The sequence below is a fragment of the Aristolochia californica genome, unplaced genomic scaffold (assembly GCF_029961685.1).
Source record: "Aristolochia californica isolate CCGP_79_NKW_82.1479 unplaced genomic scaffold, dmAriCali1.0.hap1 SCAF_1, whole genome shotgun sequence".
In the NCBI taxonomy this organism is placed as follows: domain Eukaryota; kingdom Viridiplantae; phylum Streptophyta; class Magnoliopsida; order Piperales; family Aristolochiaceae; genus Aristolochia; species Aristolochia californica.
The window spans coordinates 417,401-439,481 of NW_027181770.1; the positions used below are offsets into that span (position 1 = coordinate 417,401).

General features: G+C 38.3%; 3 protein-coding genes and 1 non-coding gene across 4 annotated transcripts; 2 read left to right on the plus strand and 2 right to left on the minus strand.

The window, feature by feature from the left end:
- Positions 1-13,239: 13,239 nt before the first annotated feature.
- On the plus strand, positions 13,240-13,346 carry LOC137965201 (small nucleolar RNA R71). The gene has a single exon (XR_011116026.1). It is a non-coding gene; the product is annotated as a small nucleolar RNA R71 (small nucleolar RNA).
- A 2,487-nt stretch (positions 13,347-15,833) lies between these two features.
- Positions 15,834-16,554, minus strand: LOC137954907 (histone H3.2-like). Its single transcript, XM_068801799.1, has one exon. The coding sequence runs from the start codon at positions 16,464-16,466 to the stop codon at positions 16,056-16,058; it is 411 nt and encodes a 136-aa protein (XP_068657900.1). The 5' UTR covers positions 16,467-16,554; the 3' UTR covers positions 15,834-16,055.
- Positions 16,555-16,989: 435 nt separating this feature from the next.
- On the plus strand, positions 16,990-19,876 carry LOC137957837 (uncharacterized). The gene is made up of 4 exons (XM_068805209.1): positions 16,990-17,209; positions 17,959-18,093; positions 18,297-18,383; positions 19,565-19,876. Exons 1-4 carry the CDS (start codon positions 17,078-17,080, stop codon positions 19,724-19,726), a joined length of 516 nt encoding a protein of 171 aa, XP_068661310.1. The 5' UTR covers positions 16,990-17,077; the 3' UTR covers positions 19,727-19,876.
- A 991-nt stretch (positions 19,877-20,867) lies between these two features.
- On the minus strand, positions 20,868-21,495 carry LOC137959915 (uncharacterized). The gene is made up of 3 exons (XM_068807330.1): positions 21,355-21,495; positions 21,198-21,207; positions 20,868-21,001 (listed from the first exon to the last, which is right to left on the minus strand). The coding sequence occupies exons 1-3, from the start codon at positions 21,493-21,495 to the stop codon at positions 20,868-20,870; spliced, it is 285 nt and encodes a 94-aa protein (XP_068663431.1).
- Between the last annotated feature and the right edge of the window lie 586 nt (positions 21,496-22,081).

Sequence of the window (22,081 nt, forward strand, 5' to 3'; positions counted from 1 at the left end):
ATACGAAGTAACCTTCTCAAATATGTTACACGGGGGGAGACTCAAAAGGTATGTAGACTAAAGAAGGCATATTGTCTTAAACAGAGCCTTAGGGCATGGTTTGAGAAGTCTAGCTAGGTAATCATGTCTTTTGGATTCTCTCAGAGTCAATGTGATCACTCTCTTGTTGTTATGAAGCAGACATTTGGGATTGTAGTACTACTAGTTTATGTGGATAATATTATTTTATCAAGAATTGATATAAAGGGCATTGAGGAGGTAAAAAATCACCTTGCTAAAAATTCCCAGATCAAAGATTTAGGTTAAAATATTTTCCTAGATTTAAAGTAGCTAGAACACAAAGGAAGTATGTGACATATATGTTAGGTCTATGGCCTATTAGGTGCAAAACCAATGGAGACACCAAATGAAATTAGTCATGATCTCCATGATGAAAGTAGTGGTGAACAAAAACAATATAGACTAATGGCGAAACTGATTTATGCCACAATCACCTATCTTGATATATCTTTTTGTGTCAGTATGACCAATTCATGAAGTATTCACGCAAGGTACATTTAGAGGCTACACAGAGAATATTAAGGTATTTAAAAGGATCTCATGGAAAGAGGTTGTTCTTTAAACCTCGTGGTCTCTTGAAGATAGAAGCCTTTTAAGATGCAAATTATGCTATATCTAAAGTTAATAGAAATTTCACCACTAGCTATTGTATATTCTTAGGAAGAAATTTGATAAATTGGAAAATAAAGAAGCAAAAAGATGTGGCATGTGCTAGTGCAGAAGTTGAGTATAGAGTTGTGGTTCATACTGTTAAACACCTAGCCAAGACCATAACACATACTCTCAATGAGTTTACATGGGTAAAATCAATTGTTCAAGAGTTGACTACACAGGTCGTTGATCCTATGACCATGTATTGTGATAATTAGGCAGTAATATTCGTTGCAAAGAATTTCAGTAATTCATGAGAGGACTAAACATATAGAAGTTGATTATCACTTTATTCGAGATACTGTGATGAGAGAGGAAGTTGTTACTCCCTATATTTTGATCCTATGACCATGTATTGTGATAATTAGGCAGTAATATTCGTCGCAAAGAAATTCAGTAATTCATGAGAGGACTAAACATATAGAAATTGATTATCACTTTATTCGATATACTGTGATGAGAGAGGAAGTTGTTACTCCCTATATTCAGTCTAGTGATCAAGTTGTTGATGTGTTTATTAAAGCTTTGGGCAAATGTAAATTGTGGACATTTTGTAGCAAGCTGAGATTGTAGACATCTATACTCCATCATGAGGAGAGTGTTAGAAAGTAATATAAAGGGCAGTTTGGTTATTTTATATGGTCTATATGGTCCAATTTTCATAGATTGGGAGTTATAAGTTATTTGAGTGTTTGAAGAGCATATTAGTTGTACCTGACTCTCACTTAAGGGGGGTTAGTGCCCCAAATGGATTCTTGAAGATCAAGTTCATGTCCAACATGAAGATTATGTCAGTCATGTACATGAAGATCATCTTCGCACTTGGTGTTAGTGTTGACGACTTCATATGCACTGGAAAACAGTTTCCAGTGTTAGTGCCCCACCATGAGAAAAACATAAAAAATAAGAGAATCTCTAAACCTTTACAGTGCACTTAATTACAACATAATCCTTAAACCCCAAATTAGGTAAAACAACCATTATTACTACACGAATAAGTTATTTAATGTATAATTAAATATACTAATATATTTATTAATTGAATTAGATATTTTATTGTATATTAATATGGTAATTACATGAGTCAATGAAATACCTACATGATTAATTACAAATAATAAATAAATAACATTATAAATAACAAAAACGAAAGTAATACGTTGAGTTATTAATTTATTAATAACATATGATATACTTTAACCTAAAAATGAATAATTTAAGAGAAAAAAATGATCTAATCATAACTTTAACACACTATATATTTGTACATAATATATTTTATGTATTATTAATTAATAATATATTATCACAAAATTTAAAACTATTGGTTTAATTAACTATAGCAATCGGATAATTATGCCAAAAATAATTTATCAAATATTTATTTTAACAATATTTTAATTATGACTATTAAATCACTATTTTAATATAGTAATTGTAAAATAAATATATTAAATAAATAAAAATAATTATTTTATAAATAAAAATTATAAATTAATAATTTTTATGAAGATAGTTTAATTTTTCCTAACTTAGGAAAAATTAAACCATCGTCGTCTTCCTCAGCTGCGAGCCAGAGGGCAACGACGATGGCGACGGGGACGGGCTAGTAGGCAACGGCGACGGCGGCGGGCAACACCGACAGAGGGCTGCGGGAACGAGAGAGGGTTGTGGCAACACCGAGATAGGGCTGCGAAACTAGAGAGGGTTGCGGCAACACCGAGAGAGGGTTGTGGAACGAGAGAGGGTTGTGGGAATGAAATGGCAGAGATGGTGTGCGGCAGAGAGAGCCCCGAGAGACAGCCCCGCTTGCCAAGAGAGAGCCTGCGCGAGAGTCATGTAGATGATTCTCAAAATCGGGCGGAAAGCATTTTCCGCCCGTTACTCTTGAGACATGAACTCTTGAGTCATGTATCTTTATGTACATGACATGAATTTCGGCACTCCCTAACGACATCAGGACATGAACTGCATAATGCACATGACTCTTGAGACATAACCCCTTAGGGGGGGTTAGTGCACTTTGAAAGTGTTTTGGAAAGTAAAAGCAAAAGTGAAAGTGAATTAATTTTTTGTGTTAGTGTACGTAAAAGAAAGTGTGGTGTAAAGTATTTTTTTTGTGTTAGTATGCACAATGGAAAATGTGGAGTAAAGTGCACAGATAATTTTTATTAATAAAATATTTTGATAGATTTAACTTTTATAACTTTTACTTGACTTTTTTATTAAAAAAACATTTTAAGTAAATCAAAGTACCAATCTTCTTCTCTAACCAACTCTTCATTTCTCTGGTAGTTTATACCTAATCCTTCCATAATTTTTACCCACGATGACGGTGTATCCCTATTCAAGCTAGCAAAAGTAGTTCCAAGGAACTTGCTAAATGTAAAGAAATCTGATATGATAAAAGCAATAGTTGTTAAGGGAAAAGGGTTTGCTTTAATTTTGCGTAAGTAGAAATATTATCTGAAACTCATTTGCCTTTTGACGACAAAAGATTAGATAGACAAAAGGCAAATGAGTGATGAACGGGCATGTAGGTGTGAAAGTGAAACAGAGACTATTGAAATCTAATAAAGTAACCTTTCACTAGGTTTCTCTAGAACAAACCTTTACACCTTTGATTCAGCAAAGATATAATTTAGAAGCAGGTCATTTCAAAGGTTAGTTTCCTATTCAGAGTTGACCCCTTCGGTTACCACGGCAAAGCAGTAGTCTGCGAAAAGAAAAAAGCAAGGACAAGTCGAAAATGAAAAGTAACTAGGACATATATGAATGAAGTTAGTGTAAGCCGTCAAGCTATGCCATTTGTGACCTCATTGTTCGATCTTTGATCACGCTCATTATCTTCTCCATCTTCTTTTCCGCATTCATTCTGCACCTCCACCTCATGACCAGGAAGTGACATCTCCTTCGCGACTTCAATTCGTTGTGGCTCATCCACCTTCTCCTAGTGATCTTTGCCCTCCGCTTCTCCACTAGCGAGCTCCTTAGTCTCCCGGGCTTCCGTTGGGAAACAGCAGAAGCTTCTGCGGTTTTCCTTCCTCCCCATTCTTTCCATCTTTTGCCATGTTAACATGTTCAAGATCTATGTTGTCGCCTCTCACGAGCTCTTGCTTTTCATCACCCTTTTTTTCTCAATGCTTCTCTACAAAATTTCAACTACAAGGAACACACCCTCCTACAGGTGCACACCCGACTATGAGGAAAACACACACCCATCTCCTTTGAGTGAAACGATGAGTAAAAGTAAATTCACTGGTCTCATAGACTAAAATTATTTTCACTTATTTTTTCACTAAGACATTATCTTTGTAATTCACTTTCGATCCCCACTTTTACAGCGAACTAATACTTTTTGGGCTACTTTTCCCGGTGAAAGTAAATTAACTTTCACTTACAAAGTGATAGGGCCTTAAGTAAATAGAGGGATTTGGAGATCCACTTATGATCCACAATGAGAGACTACACCCATCTTCTCTTGTTGCCTTTTCTTTCTTCTATCAATCTTCTCTTATACTTGTAAATTGGAATTAGAAATCGGAACTGTTATCTAAGATAATGTTACATCGTTACATGGTTTTCATGATCCATGAGAGGTTTTTGTCGAGTGTGTGAAAGACATACAGCTCGCGAACCTTTTAATGCTTAAACACACTCAAGCTCTCGTATCTGTTTCTCCTTATCAATATGTATTTCCTTTCTCCTAATCAATATGTATTTCCTGCAAGAATATCTCTTATAATAGTTTTTACGTGACTTTTAAAATTTCACAAAATTTATTCATATGATATTCTTGTATTCATCGAAACTATTGAATTCATCTCGAATTTGATTATCCAAGTTTTGCAACATCAAATTTATCGTAAAATTTTTAATCTTCACTGCAACGCTTTTTTTTAGGTAGCTATTGAAATATAAGTCAAGCTTAACATACGCAAGCAAAACAAACCTCCTTTTTCTCTCCTCTTTTCCTCTCCGGTCATCCCTCCCAAAATTTACCTTCTTTAACAATCGATCTTCTTCCCGCCGTTTTCTCCTCCTAAGCATAGCTTCGGCTCGCTGTGTCTGTAGAAGATTTTAGTTTCTCTTAGGTGATCATTAGGCTGTCATGAGGTCGAAGGCTTGGATGAATAGAAAAAGTAGACGCAGCCATAGAACTGACCTTGAATAAATAAAACCCCGTACCCAAAATTTACCGGGAGCAGACCCATTTGAATGATCTTTAGTTTTGTATTCCTTTTACACTAATTATCTGTCATCGTTGTTAACAGTATAAGATGCAGAAATGACTGAAATTGACGGTATCAGAGGGAAATGTCTGATTGTTGGAGGAGAGAAGATGCCAGGACAGGGAAACTAGGGCCTGGTTTGCAGGTCAATAGCGAAATTGAGATCAGTCGAAAAAAGAGATCAGAGAACGCCAAGAATGAAAAGAAGAAAAAACTCGAAGACTGATGATGTACCATTTTAGTTACATCGGCTTTAATACCTCACAAGCGTACGAATCGTTCATGTAATCTGGCAGTAAGCGAGGGTCATATCCACAGGGAGGATTGAATTTTTTGTATTCTTCAGTCAACTAGCCTAACCAAATATGATGAATTAATCTGAACTAAATACTAATTATATCATAAATTATCAAGCAATAATTTAATTAACTACTTCCTAAATTATCAAGCAATAATTTAATTAACTACTTACACAACAGGAAACGTCAACACTTGATTTTATCGTGATTCGTGCCTCTCTCGAGCGCCACGTAACCACGAATCCGGATTCTCAATCCTTGCGTCTAGCCCCTCTCGGGCGCCTAGAGTTAATGACAAAGATCGGATTACAATAGAATGCAGAGAATCAATTTCCTATTGTGATGATGCTAAAATTATCAACTTTGGATTTTATCGTGATTCGTGCCTCTCTCGAGCGCCACGTAACCACGAATCCGGATTCTCAATCCTTGCGTCTAGCCCCTCTCGGGCGCCTAGAGTTAAAGACAGAAATCGGATTAAAATACCAAAATCCAACCTCAATTATAATCTTACCCTAATTAGCTAATTTAATCAAATATCAAAAAAACAAATCTTAAATAAACCTTAATTATCAAATCAGATTCAATTAACATTCAAAACCTAAGTTCAAACTATATGAAAAATTAAATTCAATAATGACGAATTACTCCCCTTCTTCCTCCTCTCGCTCGGGCAGCAACTCGTTCTCACGGGTGCTGCAATTTCCGGAAATTGGTGGCGTCGGGTAGCAATAGTGAGTGGCCGGAGGTAGAGACGACGCCGGCGACGACGGTTAGAAGCCGACGGCCGGAGGTAATGTCCGGCGAAGAGCGAAACAGAGCTGACGTTCTCTAACCGGCTCTCTCAAGTCTCGGTTAGAGTCGGAATGGCTCTGGGACTGGTCGGAATATGTAAACGACGCCGGAGGATGGTCTGAAAACGGAAGTGGCGCCGGAGAAGCCCTCTCGGATCCCCTCCCGGCCTGGCGAGCAAAGAATGGCAGCATCGAACTCGCCGCGACGGAGACTCTCTCGAGCTCTCCTCGGGTCTGTTCTCGGTTGCCTGATGGTGGTGGACGACGGTGGACGACGGTGGCGAAAGGTCTTGGCCGGCGAACAGCGGTGGGGGAACTCCTCTCGGGTCCTCCCCTGTTTCCGGTCAAAGTCCTCCCTTTTGGTCTCTACTCCTCTTCTCTTTACGCTCCCCTGGCTTCACGCCCTTCTTCTTCTTTAAATATGATTTTCTTATTTTAAAACGATTTGCCCTAGAAATTACCTCCATTTCACTAAGGGCATTTTGGTAAATATCTTCTTCTCCACCCAAATTCTCCTGAAATTCCATAATTGAATCTATAAAAAACATTTCAGGAAGAAATAAGACTAAAAAATAATGAAATATAATTCAGGAGAGAGAAATATGCAATATCGAAAGTGATTAATGCCAAATTCAATAAATGCTCATTTCATTTGAAAACCGATAAGTAACTACCTATAATACAATTATAAAGGTTATTCTATTATAATTAACCTAGTTCTCATGTCAAAATATGGCATCTATCACACCCCCAAACCTAAATCTTTGCTAGTCCCTAGCAAAACAACAATCGAACCAAAATTAAGCCTAGGAAAACAAAATGCCACTTTCGTAGGGAGCACGATTGCATTTAGCATATGCAACAAGCCGTTAAACCCCTACTCTGCAGTAGTGGACGAGTTATGTCTCGTGAGGGTTTGCATGGAATTTACCCACAAAATTCATCTAAATCAATAATATAAAAAGAAAAAAAAACTGAAGAAAATTTACTCCTCATTAGCATATGACTAACACTTAGTATCGTAAAATATCTGAAATTCATATGAGATCTTGCGAAATATTAAAACCTGTGTAAAAGATAGCCTATTATCAATCCAAATACACTCATTGTTACTCCACCTGAACCAATGTGACCCATAAGCTATTACTTCAACAGAACAAAGAGGCAGCAAATAACAATAAAATCCTGGTCACATCACAATTAAGAGAAAATAGTAAAGTAAGCCTGTTGTCTTACAATCTCACCAAAGAAATATACCAATTTCAATCTTGACTTGTAACTTCTTTCAAATTACAATTCATCATCAAAGTTAAGGAAACTCATTGCTTCCAGATTTAAAACCATTTTTCGCTATTACCAGCGCACTTTTGCTATTACCAGCGTAATTTTTGTTTTTTTTTGTTTTCTTCACTGAATACTTTTGGTATTACCACCATTTTGTATTCGTCTTCACTGCACATGCACTTATTTTTAAGTAACCCACTGTTCCGGTGCATGTCCCTGGGTTTGCCCAGGCTGTTTCTGAAGTTATCTGTCTTTTGCAAGCAAGAGCATTTCCATTTGCATTTATACATTACAACAAGGAATTTTACTGAGGTATGAGTTCAAACAGGCATACAAGACTATTCAGACTAACATAGATCAACACTAGATTTACATGTTCTCTTTTGCAACTAAGTTCCAAGTCTAATGCAATAGGAAGCTATCCCACTGAATTCTCATGAATCACAACAAATGATATCGGATTTCTAATAGGCATATTCTACACAAATTTACGAAAATTTTTGAAAAACATTTGAGCAACTTATTTTAACTCTACTAATGTTAACCACATACTAAGAGGAGTAATTTGAAAACCACGAACAAAAATCGAACGAAAATTATTGCTAAGACATAAAAGAGTCGTTCCCCCCCCCCCAAACCAAAACCTGACATTGTCCTCAATGGGGAAAAGTTAAAACACTATAACGACTACAAAAAAAATAATAATAATAAAGACCCCCAGGAATGATACATAGTCTCCCTCGAAGAAGGTTTACTCGTATCAGCCGTACCCGTAGGTAATCATCCGTAGATGAAACCGCTATCCCACATCACACTTTGAAGAAATCTCCGTGTGACTGGCCACTGAAGGCAGCAGGAATCACGCGCTGAACACAAGTCCTTAAGTTACTCACCATAAGGTTTTCATTCAATACTTCAAGATCGAACTGGTCAATCCCAGAACGGTTGTTTGAGTACAGACCTCTCAAACTAGGGACCAAAAGTCTGGTCATCGACTATCGGAACCATTTATGCTCTCAGCCGGTAAGAGAGTATGAATAAACCAAAAAAATAAAATAAAAATAAAAATAAAAATAAAACTGTAATGTACAAAGGGATAGAAACGTGGGGATTGCCCACAATGTGCTAAGTTTATAGTCGTAAGCAAGACTCTGACGCATTCAAGATGAAATGACAGGTTCCTCCAAGAAAATCACCATCACCTCCTCTGGTGTGGGGACATTCTCAAGATACGGTTTGAGCCTCTGACCGTTAACTTTGAAGATCGACCCGTCTCCGTGATTGCGGATCTCAATAGCGCCATGAGGAAACACCTGTGTAACTTCAAATGGACCGGACCACCTGGATCTTAGCTTCCCTGGAAACAAATGCAATCGTGAGTTATAAAGTAAAACATTCTGCCCAACAGTAAAAGACTTGCGAAAAATAGATTTATCATGTAAAAGCTTTGTTCGCTCCTTATACAGTTTGGCATTCTCATAAGCATCATGACGTATCTCTTCCAACTCATTCAATTGCAACTTTCTCTCCTCACCCGCTTGAGTTAAATCAAAATTTAAAGCCTTAATGGCCCAATAAGCTCTATGCTCAAGCTCAACAGGTAGATGACATGCTTTGCCGAATACTAGGCGAAATGGAGACATCCCAATAAGAGTCTTATAAGCGGTTCGATAGGCCCATAAGGCATCGTCCAATCGAGTGGACCAATCTTTCCTATCAAAGCGAACCGTCTTCTCCAAAATCCGTTTGATCTCTCTATTAGAGATTTCCACTTGACCACAAGTTTGCGGGTGGTATGGAGTGGACACCCGATGAGTGATGGAATATTTCTTCAATAAGGCCTCAAATGCTCTGTTACAAAAATGAGATCCCCCATCACTGATGATCGCTCTCGGGGTACCAAATCGATTAAAGATATTTTCTTTTAAAAACTTTACCACCACTTTGTGATCGTTTGTCTTACATGATATAGCTTCAATCCATTTAGAGACATATTCAACAGCAACAAGGATGTATTGATAGCCGAACGAGACAGGAAAAGGACCCATGAAGTCAATACCCCACACATCAAACAATTCAACAATAAGAATGGGGTTAAGAGGCATCATGTTCTTCCTAGACAAACAACCAGTTCGTTGGCATTTATCACACACCTGACAAAACTCATGGGCATCTCTAAATAATGAAGGCCAATAGAAACCACATTGCAAGACTTTAGCCGCGGTCTTTCTAGCACCAAAATGTCCACCACATGCGTGGGAATGACAAAATTCAAGAATGTTGGCAAAGTCTTGCTCATGTACACAACGCCTAATGACTTGGTCAGAACACACCTTGAACAAATAAGGGTCATCCCAAAAAAAATGTTTGACTTGGGAAAAGAATTTCAATCTATCTTGTTTACTCCAATAATCAGGAATCTTATGAGTTACAAGATAGTTGACTATATCAGCAAACCAAGGCAACTGGGATACTTGGAGAAGTTGTTCATCAGGGAAGGAATCATTTAAAGGAAGGAATCCTTCCTGAGGTACTACACATATCCTAGATAGATGATCAGCAACAACATTCTCACAACCCTTCTTATCTCGAATCTCAAGGTCAAATTCTTGCAATTGCAAGATCCATCTAATCAAGCGAGGTTTAGTGTCCTTGATGGATAATAAATACTTCAAAGCAGAATGATCAGTGAACACTATAACCTTTGACCCTAACAGATATGATCTGAATTTGTTCAAGGCAAACACAACAGCTAGCAACTCCTTCTCAGTGGTAGTATAATTCAATTGAGCATCATGAAGAGTTCGGCTAGCATATTGAATGACACAAGGCATTTTATCTGTCTTTTGCCCCAAAACAGCCCCCAATGCATAGTCAGAGGCATCACACATCAACTCAAAAGGCAAAGACCAAATAGGGGGTTGGACAATGGGTGCAGTGGACAAACATTTCTTCAGTGTCTCAAAAGCATGAATACAGGCATCATCAAAGGCAAAAGCAACATCTTGAGCAAGTAAATTCGTCAAAGGACGAGAAATTTTGCTAAAGTCTTTAATGAAACGCCTATAGAACCCAGCATGGCCAAGGAAAGAACGCACTCCCTTCACAGAAGTAGGTGGTGACAGATTGGTAATTAGGTCAACCTTGGCTTTGTCCACTTCTACACCCCTCTCAGACACTACATGTCCTAACACAATTCCTTCTTTCACCATGAAGTGGCATTTCTCCCAATTCAAGACTAAATTGGACTTAATGCAACGGGACAATACGAGTGAAAGATTGTACAGACATGTATCAAAACTAGAGCCAAACACAGAAAAGTCATCCATAAAGACCGCTAAAAATTCACCAATCATGTCAGAAAAAATACTCATCATGCACCGTTGGAAAGTGGCGGGTGCATTGCATAAACCAAAAGGCATGCGTCTGTAAGCATAGGTGCCAAACGGACACGTGAATGTGGTCTTTTCCTGGTCTTCTGGAGCAATGGGAATTTGATTGTAGCCGGAGTATCCATCTAAGAAGCAATAAAAATTGTGGCCGGCCAATCGCTCTAGTACCTGATCAATGAAAGGTAGTGGGAAGTGATCCTTCCTAGTGACGGAATTAAGTTTTCTATAGTCAATGCAGACACGCCACTTGGTGGTAGTTCTTGTGGGAATCAATTCACCACTCTCATTTTTCATTATTGTTATCCCCCCTTTCTTAGGGACAACTTGAATTGGACTCACCCAGGTGCTATCGGAAATAGGGTAAATGATTCCTGTCACAAGCAACCTAATGACTTCTTCTCTCACAACCTCCAGCATATAGGGATTTAACCTACGTTGCATCTCACGTGAGGCTTTAGTCCCCTCCTCCAAATGAATACGATGCATGCATATGGAGGGGCTAATCCCTTTTAAGGCATCAAGAGTCCACCCCAATGCCTCTCTGTGTGCTTGTAAAACTTCAGTCAATTGTTCCTCCTGCTCAATACTCAAATCAGAGGAAATAATGACTGGTAATGAGTTCATGGGCCCCAAGAACGCATACTTCAACTTGGGAGGAAGTGGCTTAAGATCTAGCTTGGAAGTTTCGAGAGGTTTGTCTAAGTCAAGAGGAAGATCCTGTGGATGATCAGTTGTGATAACCTCATAAGCTTCCTCCAATAGAGGTACAAAATTGAGTAAAGAATTAACCTCTCGGAAATATGTTTCCTCATCAAAATAGTCCATGTCTAAAGATGTTATGCAAGACTCAAAAGATTCAAGAGTGGATTCGTTATCAAGCATAACAGTTTCTATATTAAATGCAGGACTCAGATCATCAGACTCAAGTGGGTGGTGCCCGGCATTAAATACATTCAATGAGACCTTAAAATTTCCAAAAGACAACTCCAACTCACCACTTTTACAATGAATGATAGCATTAGATGTGGCTAAGAAGGGACGTCCTAGGATGACAGGAATTTGGTTGGTCACATTGAATACTGGTTCTGTATCAAGAACAATGAAATCAACCGGGAACAAAAATTTGTCCACTTTTATCAAAACATCTTCAACTATTCCTCGTGGTATCTTGACAGAACGGTCAGCTAGTTGAAGTGTGATGGGGGTAGGCTTCAATTCCCCCAAACCTAATTGCTGGTACACAAAGAAAGGAAGCAAATTCACACTTGCTCCTAAGTCAAGAAGAGCTCTCTGGATGGTATGTTCACCAATGACACATGAAATTGTGGGACATCCAGGATCTTTAACTTTAGGAGGAGTGTTGTGCTTCAGAATTGAGCTTACATTCTCAGTAAGAAAGACCTTTTTGTTAACATGTTGTTTTCTCTTCTGTGTACAAAGGTCTTTCAAAAATCGGGCATAGGCAGGGACTTGCCTAATAGCATCAAGAAGTGGAATGTTAATGTGAACCTTACTAAACAGTTCCAACGTTTCATGCATGCTATCTCCTTTCCTAGGTGGGCCCGATAACCTCTGCGGATAAGGAGCTAGTGGGACTTGGTTAGGGATCTGCTTGGTTGTTGGTGGAGAACTTGGAGGTTCGTCACTCAATGATGTGTCCCCATTGTCATCCTTTGACTCCTTAGACTTAGTGGTCCCTACCCCATTGTTCAACTCACGACCACTCCTAAGGGTGGTTATGGCTTTTGCTTGCTCATGGTGGGGTTTGGAACTCAACTCACTCTCATGTGTGATTTTGGGGTTAGGAATGGTTTGACTCAGGAGTCTATTTTGTGCTTATTCACTCATGTGGCTGGCCAACTGACTCACTTGCATTTCAAGTTTGGCAATGGAGGACTGTGTATTCTGCATGAATAATTGAAGTGTATCCTCAAGTGAAGGTTTTTGTGGAATCAATGGTTGTTGGGTGAAGTGTGGGCGCGGAGCTTGGGGTTGAGTAAACCCTGGAGGACCCCCAACCTGTGGGCCCTTGGACCATGAGAAATTTGGGTGCCTAGCCCAACCCGGATTATATGTTTCTGAAAAAGGATCGTTCCGGTTTGGTCTATGAAAATTTTGGACTGCATTCAAGTCCTCAATGAGCTCTGGGTAGGATGAACTAGATGGACACATTTGTGTGGGATGAGATGAACCAGAGCATATGGCACAGACAGTAGATGGGTTAGGAGCAGGTGAACTCTTGGACACCATAAGGGCATCAATTTTTCTAGTCAACCCCTCAATCTTGGCCATGAGCATAGGTGTTTCACTAACCTCGTAGAGACCCCCTCTTTTGGTTTCGTGGGATCTCCTATCAACATTAAATGACGAACCCCATTGCTGAGATTGATCACTCAACGTTTCAAAGAAGTCCCACGCCTCACTAGCACTCTTACCCATCAAACTCCCACCACTCGTTGCGTCTACCATGGATCTAACCTGGGGTGTAAGACCTTGATAAAAGTATTGCACTAAATGCCATTTCTCAAACCCATGATGCGGACACCTACGAATCAAATCCTTCCATTTCTCCCAAGCCTCATAAAAGTGTTCACCCTCCTGCTGCATAAAGTTGGAGATTTCTCTCCTGAGGGCTGTAGTTCTCTGAATGGGAAAGTACTTGGACAAAAATTTTGTGACTAACGTGTCCCATGAAGTAATGCTGCCCACCTCCAAGGAATTAAGCCAAGACTTGGCCTTATCCTTAAGTGAAAATGGAAAAAGTCTTAACCGGATAGAGTCATCTGAGAAATTCTGGAATTTAAAAGTTGCACAAATATCTAAGAATTCCTTGATGTGGTAATATGGGTCCTCCTTATCCAACCCATAGAATGTAGGGAGGAGTTGGATCACACCCGGTTTCAACTCATAACTGGTGGCAGTAGTGGGTGGCAATATAATGCAAGAAGGTGATGTGAAGTGGGATGGGATAGAATAATCCCTCAGGGCTCTACGGTCACCTGCTGCAGGTAACTGTAATGGTTCGCCCTGATTGGCCATGGTAGCTCCTAACTTGACTTCGGGTGTTTTCCTACAAATATGTTCTACCTCTTCAACAAAGGGAGCTAATGGTCCACCTAGGGAGCGGCGCCCGTGCATAAAAACACAAAAAGAAACAAAATGAACTATCAAATTAAGCTAACAAACTCGCTACTAAAAATATGAACTAACTAGAAGAAATAAAAATAATTTCATAAAAAAATACCAAACTAAAATTATGAAAGCAAAAAAAATAAAAAAATAAAAATAAAAACAAAAATAAAATAAAATAAAATCTAACCTAAGACTATGGAGAACAAAGATATACGCTTAATACGTGCCTCCCCGGCAACGGCGCCAAAAACTTGATGTACCATTTTAGTTACATCGGCTTTAATACCTCGCAAGCGTACGAATCGTTCATGTAATCTAGCAGTAAGCGAGGGTCATATCCACAGGGAGGATTGAATTTTTTGTATTCTTCAGTCAACTAGCCTAACCAAATATGATGAATTAATCTGAACTAAATACTAATTATATCCTAAATTATCAAGCAATAATTTAATTAACTACTTCCTAAATTATCAAGCAATAATTTAATTAACTACTTACACAACAGGAAACGTCAACACTTGATTTTATCGTGATTCGTGCCTCTCTCGAGCGCCACGTAACCACGAATCCGGATTCTCAATCCTTGCGTCTAGCCCCTCTCGGGCGCCTAGAGTTAAAGACAGAAATCGGATTAAAATACCAAAATCCAACCTCAATTATAATCTTACCCTAATTAGCTAATTTAATCAAATATCAAGAAAACAAATCTTAAATAAACCTTAATTATCAAATCAGATTCAATTAACATTCAAAACCTAAGTTCAAACTATATGAAAAATTAAATTCAATAATGACGAATTACTCCCCTTCTTCCTCCTCTCGCTCGGGCAGCAACTCGTTCTCACGGGTGCTGCAATTTCCGGAAATTGGTGGCGTCAGGTAGCAATAGTGAGTGGCCGGATGTAGAGACGACGCCAGCGACGACGGTTAGAAGCCGACGGCCGGAGGTAATGTCCGGCGAAGAGCGAAACAGAGCTGACGTTCTCTAACCGGCTCTCTCGAGTCTCAGTTAGAGTCGGAATGGCTCCGGGACTGGTCGGAATATGTAAACGACGCCGGAGGATGGTCTGAAAACGGAAGTGGCGCCGGAGAAGCCCTCTCGGATCCCCTCCCGGCCTGGCGAGCAAAGAATGGCAGCGTCGAACTCGCCGCGACGGAGACTCTCTCGAGCTCTCCTCGGGTCTGTTCTCGGTTGCCTGATGGTGGTGGACGACGGTGGCGAAAGGTCTTGGCCGGCGAAAGGTCTTGGCCGGCGAACAGTGGTGGGGGAACTCCTCTCGGGTCCTCCCCTGTTTCCAGTCAAAGTCCTCCCTTTTGGTCTCTACTCCTCTTCTCTTTACACTCCCCTGGCTTCACGCCCTTCTTCTTCTTTAAATATGATTTTCTTATTTTAAAACGATTTACCCTAAAAATTACCTCCATTTCACTAAGGGCATTTTGGTAAATATCTTCTTCTCCACCCAAATTCTCCTGAAATTCCATAATTGAATCTATAAAAAACATTTCAGGAAGAAATAAGACTAAAAAATAATGAAATATAATTCAAGAGAGAGAAATATGTAATATCGACAATGATTAATGCCAAATTCAATAAATGCTCATTTCATTTGAAAACCGATAAGTAACTACCTATAATACAATTATAAAGATTATTCTATTATAATTAACCTAGTTCTCGTGTCAAAATATGAAATCTATCAACTGACACGAAGAAAAATAACTTAGGGCCTCTTAATTGCCAGCCTGCGATCGAACCCCTTTTAGGTCTATAGCGAATACAGACACACCAATCCTAATCAGTCACTGAAAAGGAAAGCATTAGACAATGCTTTTTACCTCTAAGTGTTCTGGAATAGCCGAAAATTGCCCATGGATCTTTGAAAGCTTTCGACGAAAGCTTGCACCTAAATTTCGAAAATCCCCGCTGTTCTCAACGTAAAATAAACCTTGCACCAGAATAGAATGCTTCCTCAACGTGCAATCAGAATATATACTACGAGTGAAGTAAACTCCCATAACATAGAAAAGTATCAAAACTGATACAACACAAACTCTTCGTTCGAACAACCGCACTTTCAGAAGCATATTCATCTAATTAACAAACCTCCGAAAATGAAGAAACAGACCAAACACGCAAGACAGAGAAGAACATCCATCACCCATCCATCCCCCATCCTAAGCTTCACTTATTTACATTGAACTACAATCGCCTCAAGCACGCTCTCCCCTGATCCTTCTGGCCAGCTGAATGTCCTTCGGCATAATGGTGACTCTTTTGGCGTGGATAGCGCACAGATTGGTGTCCTCGAAAAGCCCAACCAGATAAGCCTCCGCCGCTTCTTGCAAAGCTGCAATTGCCGTGCTCTGGAAACGCAGATCCGTCTTGAAATCTTGCGCGATTTCTCGGACCAAACGCTGGAAAGGAAGCTTCCTGATCAGAAGCTCCGTACTCTTCTGATACTTGCGAATTTCCCTCAGAGCGACGGTTCCGGGACGGAAGCGGTGGGGCTTCTTCACACCTCCGGTGGCCGGTGCAGACTTCCTCGCAGCCTTCGTAGCCAACTGCTTCCTCGGGGCCTTGCCACCGGTGGATTTTCTTGCCGTCTGCTTTGTGCGCGCCATTGTAATGGACAAGTAAGAGCTGTTTATCTGACAATAAACACTAAAATACGAAGTCGGCGGAGAGATACTGCCTTCCAATAGAACAGGCAGGGGAGGCTCGAAGGCATTTTATAGGGAGAAGCCAGCTTTGAATCCGCGCGTGATTATAAAGTAAACTTTCAACCGTTGATTATATGGAACCAATCGACGGCTTTCATCATTTCATTTTACTTCTCGCGGATCGCGGATTTCTGATGGCGAGAACGAGGGAATTGCCGGAATGATGATTCTGCCCCGATTTTGGAATGGACAAAATAAAAGGGGGTAAAATTCTAAGTAATTTACTTTCGTTAGAAAATATAATATTTGGAGGGTAACAAAATGTAACACTTATTAGAGAATGTAACACTTATTAGAGAGCTGGGAAAGCGAACCGGACTTTCAAGCCGATACCGAGTTGGTTGATTTGGCCTGAACCGCAAGCAAGCGTCAACTGTCGAGCGCGGTCAGCGTCGGCTGCTGAGGATGGAAGGGAGATGAGGGACCAACCAACGCGGAGAATGAGAAACTAATATCGAACAGAGCTCGGACGTGTTCTTCATTTCACGCGCCACGACAACTGCGGCAGAATTATGGTGGTTCTTCCTGTTGTGAAACTTGGAACGCTAGCTCTAAAAACTCTCAGCAAACCCATCGCTAATAGGCTCAAACAGCAAGCCGGCCGTCATCAAAGTTTCCGGCAGTTCATTATTAATTTCGCTCAGGTTCCAGCTTTCTGCACCTTTCTCTCTCTCTCTCTCTCCCTTGTCTCAAGTTTGCTAAAATCGTCTCTCGGTGCCGTCTGACTTCTCTCTTGTTCCTGATTTGCTCTTGATAATGTATTTAGTTGATTGATCGTAGTGAGGAATATTCATATGAGGATTCAGATTGATTGAAACTGAAAGGGAATGTTCATCTTCTTCTCGACTTCAGGATTCGCGTTTTTAAATACATTATTCTCATGATCTTAACTGTTCATATTCCAGCTCTTCCTATAAGGTTCACAGAAATCCTTAACTGTTCATTTGTCAGAATTAAGATAAAACTATCAGGTTATGCAGAGTAAATCACTAGTGCCGTGTTTTCTCGCTTAATATTTTCTCTGATTATTAACCTAAGCTTCGGTCTCTTTTGATAATAAGAAAGGTCATCTTGTAATCTATGTCATTAACCTTCACATTTTTTTATTGCGTTATTGTCATGTTTTCTAATGCTAAGTATAATTAAAACTTGTATTTGAGTGTGGGCGTTCGATGGATCGACGCCATCTGAAACTGCACCTCTCGGAATCTGTGATGATAAGAATATCACTTCTTTTGCTGACTGTTTTGTGGCGAGAGTGCTTTTTGTGTTAGTCCTTTGGTTGTGTTTCATTTTCTAATGATTTGAGAGTAGTTCTTATCGCACTAATCGAATGCTACTTCTTTTGATGATTGTCTTATTTTATGCCTCTTCATAATTATTGGAATATCAGGCAAACCATCGCTTCACCACAAACTTGCAAAGACGCCTTTATGGTCATGCAACTGATGTTGAAATCCGCCCTTTGAATGAGGAGAAAGCAGTTCAAGCTGCTGCAGATCTCATTGGGGAAGTCTTCATTTTCTCAGTAGGACTTCTTAACTACTATTGTTTTTTTTTTATTCTGCATCTCAGGCTCTCATAACTACTTTGCCTCATGATTTACATTAGTATGTTGAGATTATTCAAGTCATATTCATTGAGTCCTCTTATTATTGGAGTTTATGGACTTTCTGGATATTATTGGAGATTATTCTTCCAATTCAGCTACTAATCTCTTTATACAAATAGGTTGGAGGAGCTGCTGTAATCTTTGAAGTTCAAAGAAGTGCTAGATCAGAAGCTCGCAAGGAGGAAATACGCAAGCAAGAGTTAGAGGTAAATGAGATCATCTTTCTTATTTAGTTTCCTTTTTTTTTTTTTTTTTTTTGCATTCTATTGCAGTCCTAGATAGATTTTCCCCTATCACTGACGATGATAGATTTTTGCACCCAGCTGTATAGGAAACTGGACAACCCTTGCAGCTGATTCAATCAGTTTTCCTGCCATTGAATTCTCAGCTGACTCCTTAGAATAGCATATGTTTTTATTTAGGGTAATAATTGTTGATGTACAAAATGATTGCATCTGATTATTATTGGTGCTTCCCAATTTTTTGCAAGCAGTTGTCATCTCAAAAACTGGTACTGAATTGTGGCTTTACTTTTAAAGCCTTCTATAAGGTCCTTATAGTTACTCGCAGTTGTGGTTGAAACTGGGGATAGGCTCACTTACAAAATGATCTCGGCACCCAAACTAGTTCCTACATGAAGTTCAGGAAATCGGTAATGGTTTAATAATTTAAACATGCTACTACCTTTGAAAACTACCTTCATAGAAAAGGATAGCCTGGCCTATGCAGCTAAAGGTTGGATCTATTTAGTAGCTTAGACTTTTATTTAAATTCTTTGGGTCGATTTACTAGATTTACACTTCAGTACATACCAATGGTTTATTCTGAACTTTTTAGGACTTTAATTTTGGGTGTATAGCATATTCTGGGTAGGCTTTCATGAATGTTCTTTCTTACTTACTGATGAGTGACTGCCTCATTCTGTATTGTGTCAGTTGCTTTAGTACTCATGAAGAACCATGGCTGCAGATGATCAGTTGGGCTTATTGCTATTATATGGAGTTAGAGATGTTTGCATAACTAATATGAACATCTGTAGTTGGATACAGTGAAATCTCATATTTGTCACTTTTTTTGTTATGCAAATTTTGTTACATCCTAACTGAGCTTGCACATGATTCTAGTGTAAAATGCTTTTGTGGTTTTAGGAGGAAGACTGAAAAACGATTAAATTGTGACTGACAAATGCATGCTCCATTTGTCATCATTGACTTTGTTCTTACACTGTATGCATTATAAGAAATTTGTTGCCACTTTTCGTACCCTAAGGAGAACTGCAGCATTTGTTGAGGATCCAACATCTTTTTGCATTTTAGCAAATACCTATTTTCCCGTAAGCCTAGTACCTTCTTATTGGACTATGAGAACAACTTTTCTGTTTGTGTAGGCAATGAAACAAAAAGATGAAGAATTAGCAAATGAAGTAGAACGTCTTAAGCGTAAACTGGAGGAGCTGGAGCATATTGCCAGGGGAAGAGGCCTCACAGGTATTCTCAACTTCAAGAATTTGCACGCATCTTCAGAAGACAAGTCAGCCTCAGCCATATAATATGATTTTCTGTGGTCAATTTTGAAGTCCCTCCCCTCCCTTTTTTTCATCATCTTAGGTGTGATGCATCCAAATTGGGTTCTATTTCTTTCCTTCTCTTGGCTAATTAAGCTTGATGTTATCATCACAAACTCTGTATTCAACTGAGAATTCAATATAACCAATAAAAGAAATAGAACTTTTCTTTTATATCTTTAATAGGTAGTGTTTTATATTATTTGTCTGTCAGTTTTGTTAAGTTAAAAGAAGTATGAAATCAACAAAACTCTTTAGTAAGTTTTCAGGTTAATGTAGATTGATCCTTTAGCTGAACTGCATCTGGAGTTTTTAATGAGGTCAGGAATACGAGTCTCTGGCATGGGTATATAGTCCCTACTCAAGTTAGCAGGTTAAGAATCAAATAAGGCTTCATAGTCGAATCCAAAAATGTTATCTGGGTTTGTGCCCGACTGGCGTGGATGCCATCACTTGATGAGCAGGATTTGGAGGAAGAAAAACATATGATAGTCAATTTATTATTCATAATCTTTGAAGTGCATGAATTTGTAAATGTGGGGGGGGGGGGGGCGTTTCATAGCCATGAAAAGACCATCTATCCCCGTTTGAGCAGGTGTAAGTCCTCCTTTGTATAAGTGCATTAGTGCAAAATATTGAAACAATGATCTGACATCATTTACGAAAACATATATTAATGGATTACCCAAACAAAAACTTTGAACTAAGAATTAAGCTAAAAAAAAATTAATTTTTTTTTTTTTTTGTTTACAATCACAAAAAGTGAATTGGTTCTAAGAACGAAAACTCACTCCTCATGAACCAAAACGAAAGAAAAACTTTAAGCTCCTTCCTTTCAAGCTAGAATACTAAATGCTTCAAATTGATTCTCCTTTAATCACACGAACAAAGTCTCCACCTATGACAAAAATAAAAGAATATAATTTATTATTGTCTAATAAAAAAAACTTTTCCACTACTAATTACGTAATGGGGAATATTAAATTACCAAGATGAGAAAAAGTTGAAAAATCATATAATGGGTAGCATTATCTTTACGTGATGTAATCCTCAAACAAAAACTTATTAAGTGAAACTAGGATATTCATAAGAAAAGTATCATAATAAATAATTATCCAATATTAGTTCACCTTTTTATCTTAACATGAAAAACCATAATCCAATCAACACTACAAATCAAAGCTTGAATTGTCTTTAGTGCAAAGAAATAATGGAATGGGTCTATCACTTTACCACTAACACTAAAGGTAAACTCTGAGACTATTGTGGATATGTGAATTACAAGAATATATGTTGTCATTTTAGATTGTACTCGATATTTGAAGTTATTCATTTTCCACAATTATAAAACATCAAAATTATATTGTGAAGTCTCATCACAAAGATACATTTTTTAAAAATAATTATTCAATTTCAATTTTGGTGAGTTCACTACTATTTCACATAAGTCATTAACTTTGACCAACCTAAACTTGATGAAAAATTAAACATATAACTTATGAAACACCGAAAGAGTCGATACTCGAAATGGTCTTTCCATTACTAGTTCCCACATTACCCATGACTATATATTCATCATAAATCTAAAAAAAGGTATGATGAACTAAGTTTACATTTATTTTAACTTCCACTTCAGAATATATCTCTGGAAAATCGATTTCAATCAACCTTAACTTGACCATTGGATCCAAAACTGAAGCAATAATCATCAACAAGTTACGTTCATCTGAATACTTCTCAAAATTTCCATTCATTTTACTAATCGTTGTCCTAATGAAACCATTTTTATTCATAAAATGAAAATTCATTACCATATATATCTCACTAAAGTACAAATTGAAATTAGGATAGTCACTCCCATAAATGATATCAATGACTACATTAAAAAGTTTTAGAATCTCACACACCATTTCAAACTTTTTATATTCATCAGAAGTTGGAAAATAATAATTAGTTGGTTCTCTATCTTTGAATCTAGAAAATAAATCTTTCAATTTTAATGAGCGAGATAACAAGTCATAAGTACAGTTCCAACAAATTGGAAAATCAATGACTAACCTTTTGCACTTAGCTGTAATTGATGCATAATTTTAGAGAAAAGTTTGAAGTCTTGTCTCATATTGATTAATGAATTCGACATTCTCGCTCATATTCTCAATGATATCCTTAATTTTTCTAAGACCATATTGGACTAGTACATTAAAGATATAAGCACAACAATGCATAAGAAACAACTTCCCGTAACATAAAAATTTCCTATTTTTTAGAAAATTATCTTTTAAATTTTTTAAATAAACATGATTATATGCAACATTATAAACTGATATAGTAAATATTTTA

Coding starts and splice junctions, on each gene's coding strand:
- LOC137957837 (XM_068805209.1), top strand. CDS start 17,078: ATGGTGGTTCTTCCTGTTGTGAAACTTGGAACGCTAGCTCTAAAAACT. Junction 17,210..17,958: donor TCATTATTAATTTCGCTCAG/GTTCCAGCTTTC, acceptor TTGGAATATCAG/GCAAACCATCGCTTCACCAC. Junction 18,384..19,564: donor TACGCAAGCAAGAGTTAGAG/GTAAATGAGATC, acceptor CTGTTTGTGTAG/GCAATGAAACAAAAAGATGA.
- LOC137959915 (XM_068807330.1), bottom strand. CDS start 21,495: ATGAATGGAAATTTTGAGAAGTATTCAGATGAACGTAACTTGTTGATG.
- LOC137954907 (XM_068801799.1), bottom strand. CDS start 16,466: ATGGCGCGCACAAAGCAGACGGCAAGAAAATCCACCGGTGGCAAGGCC.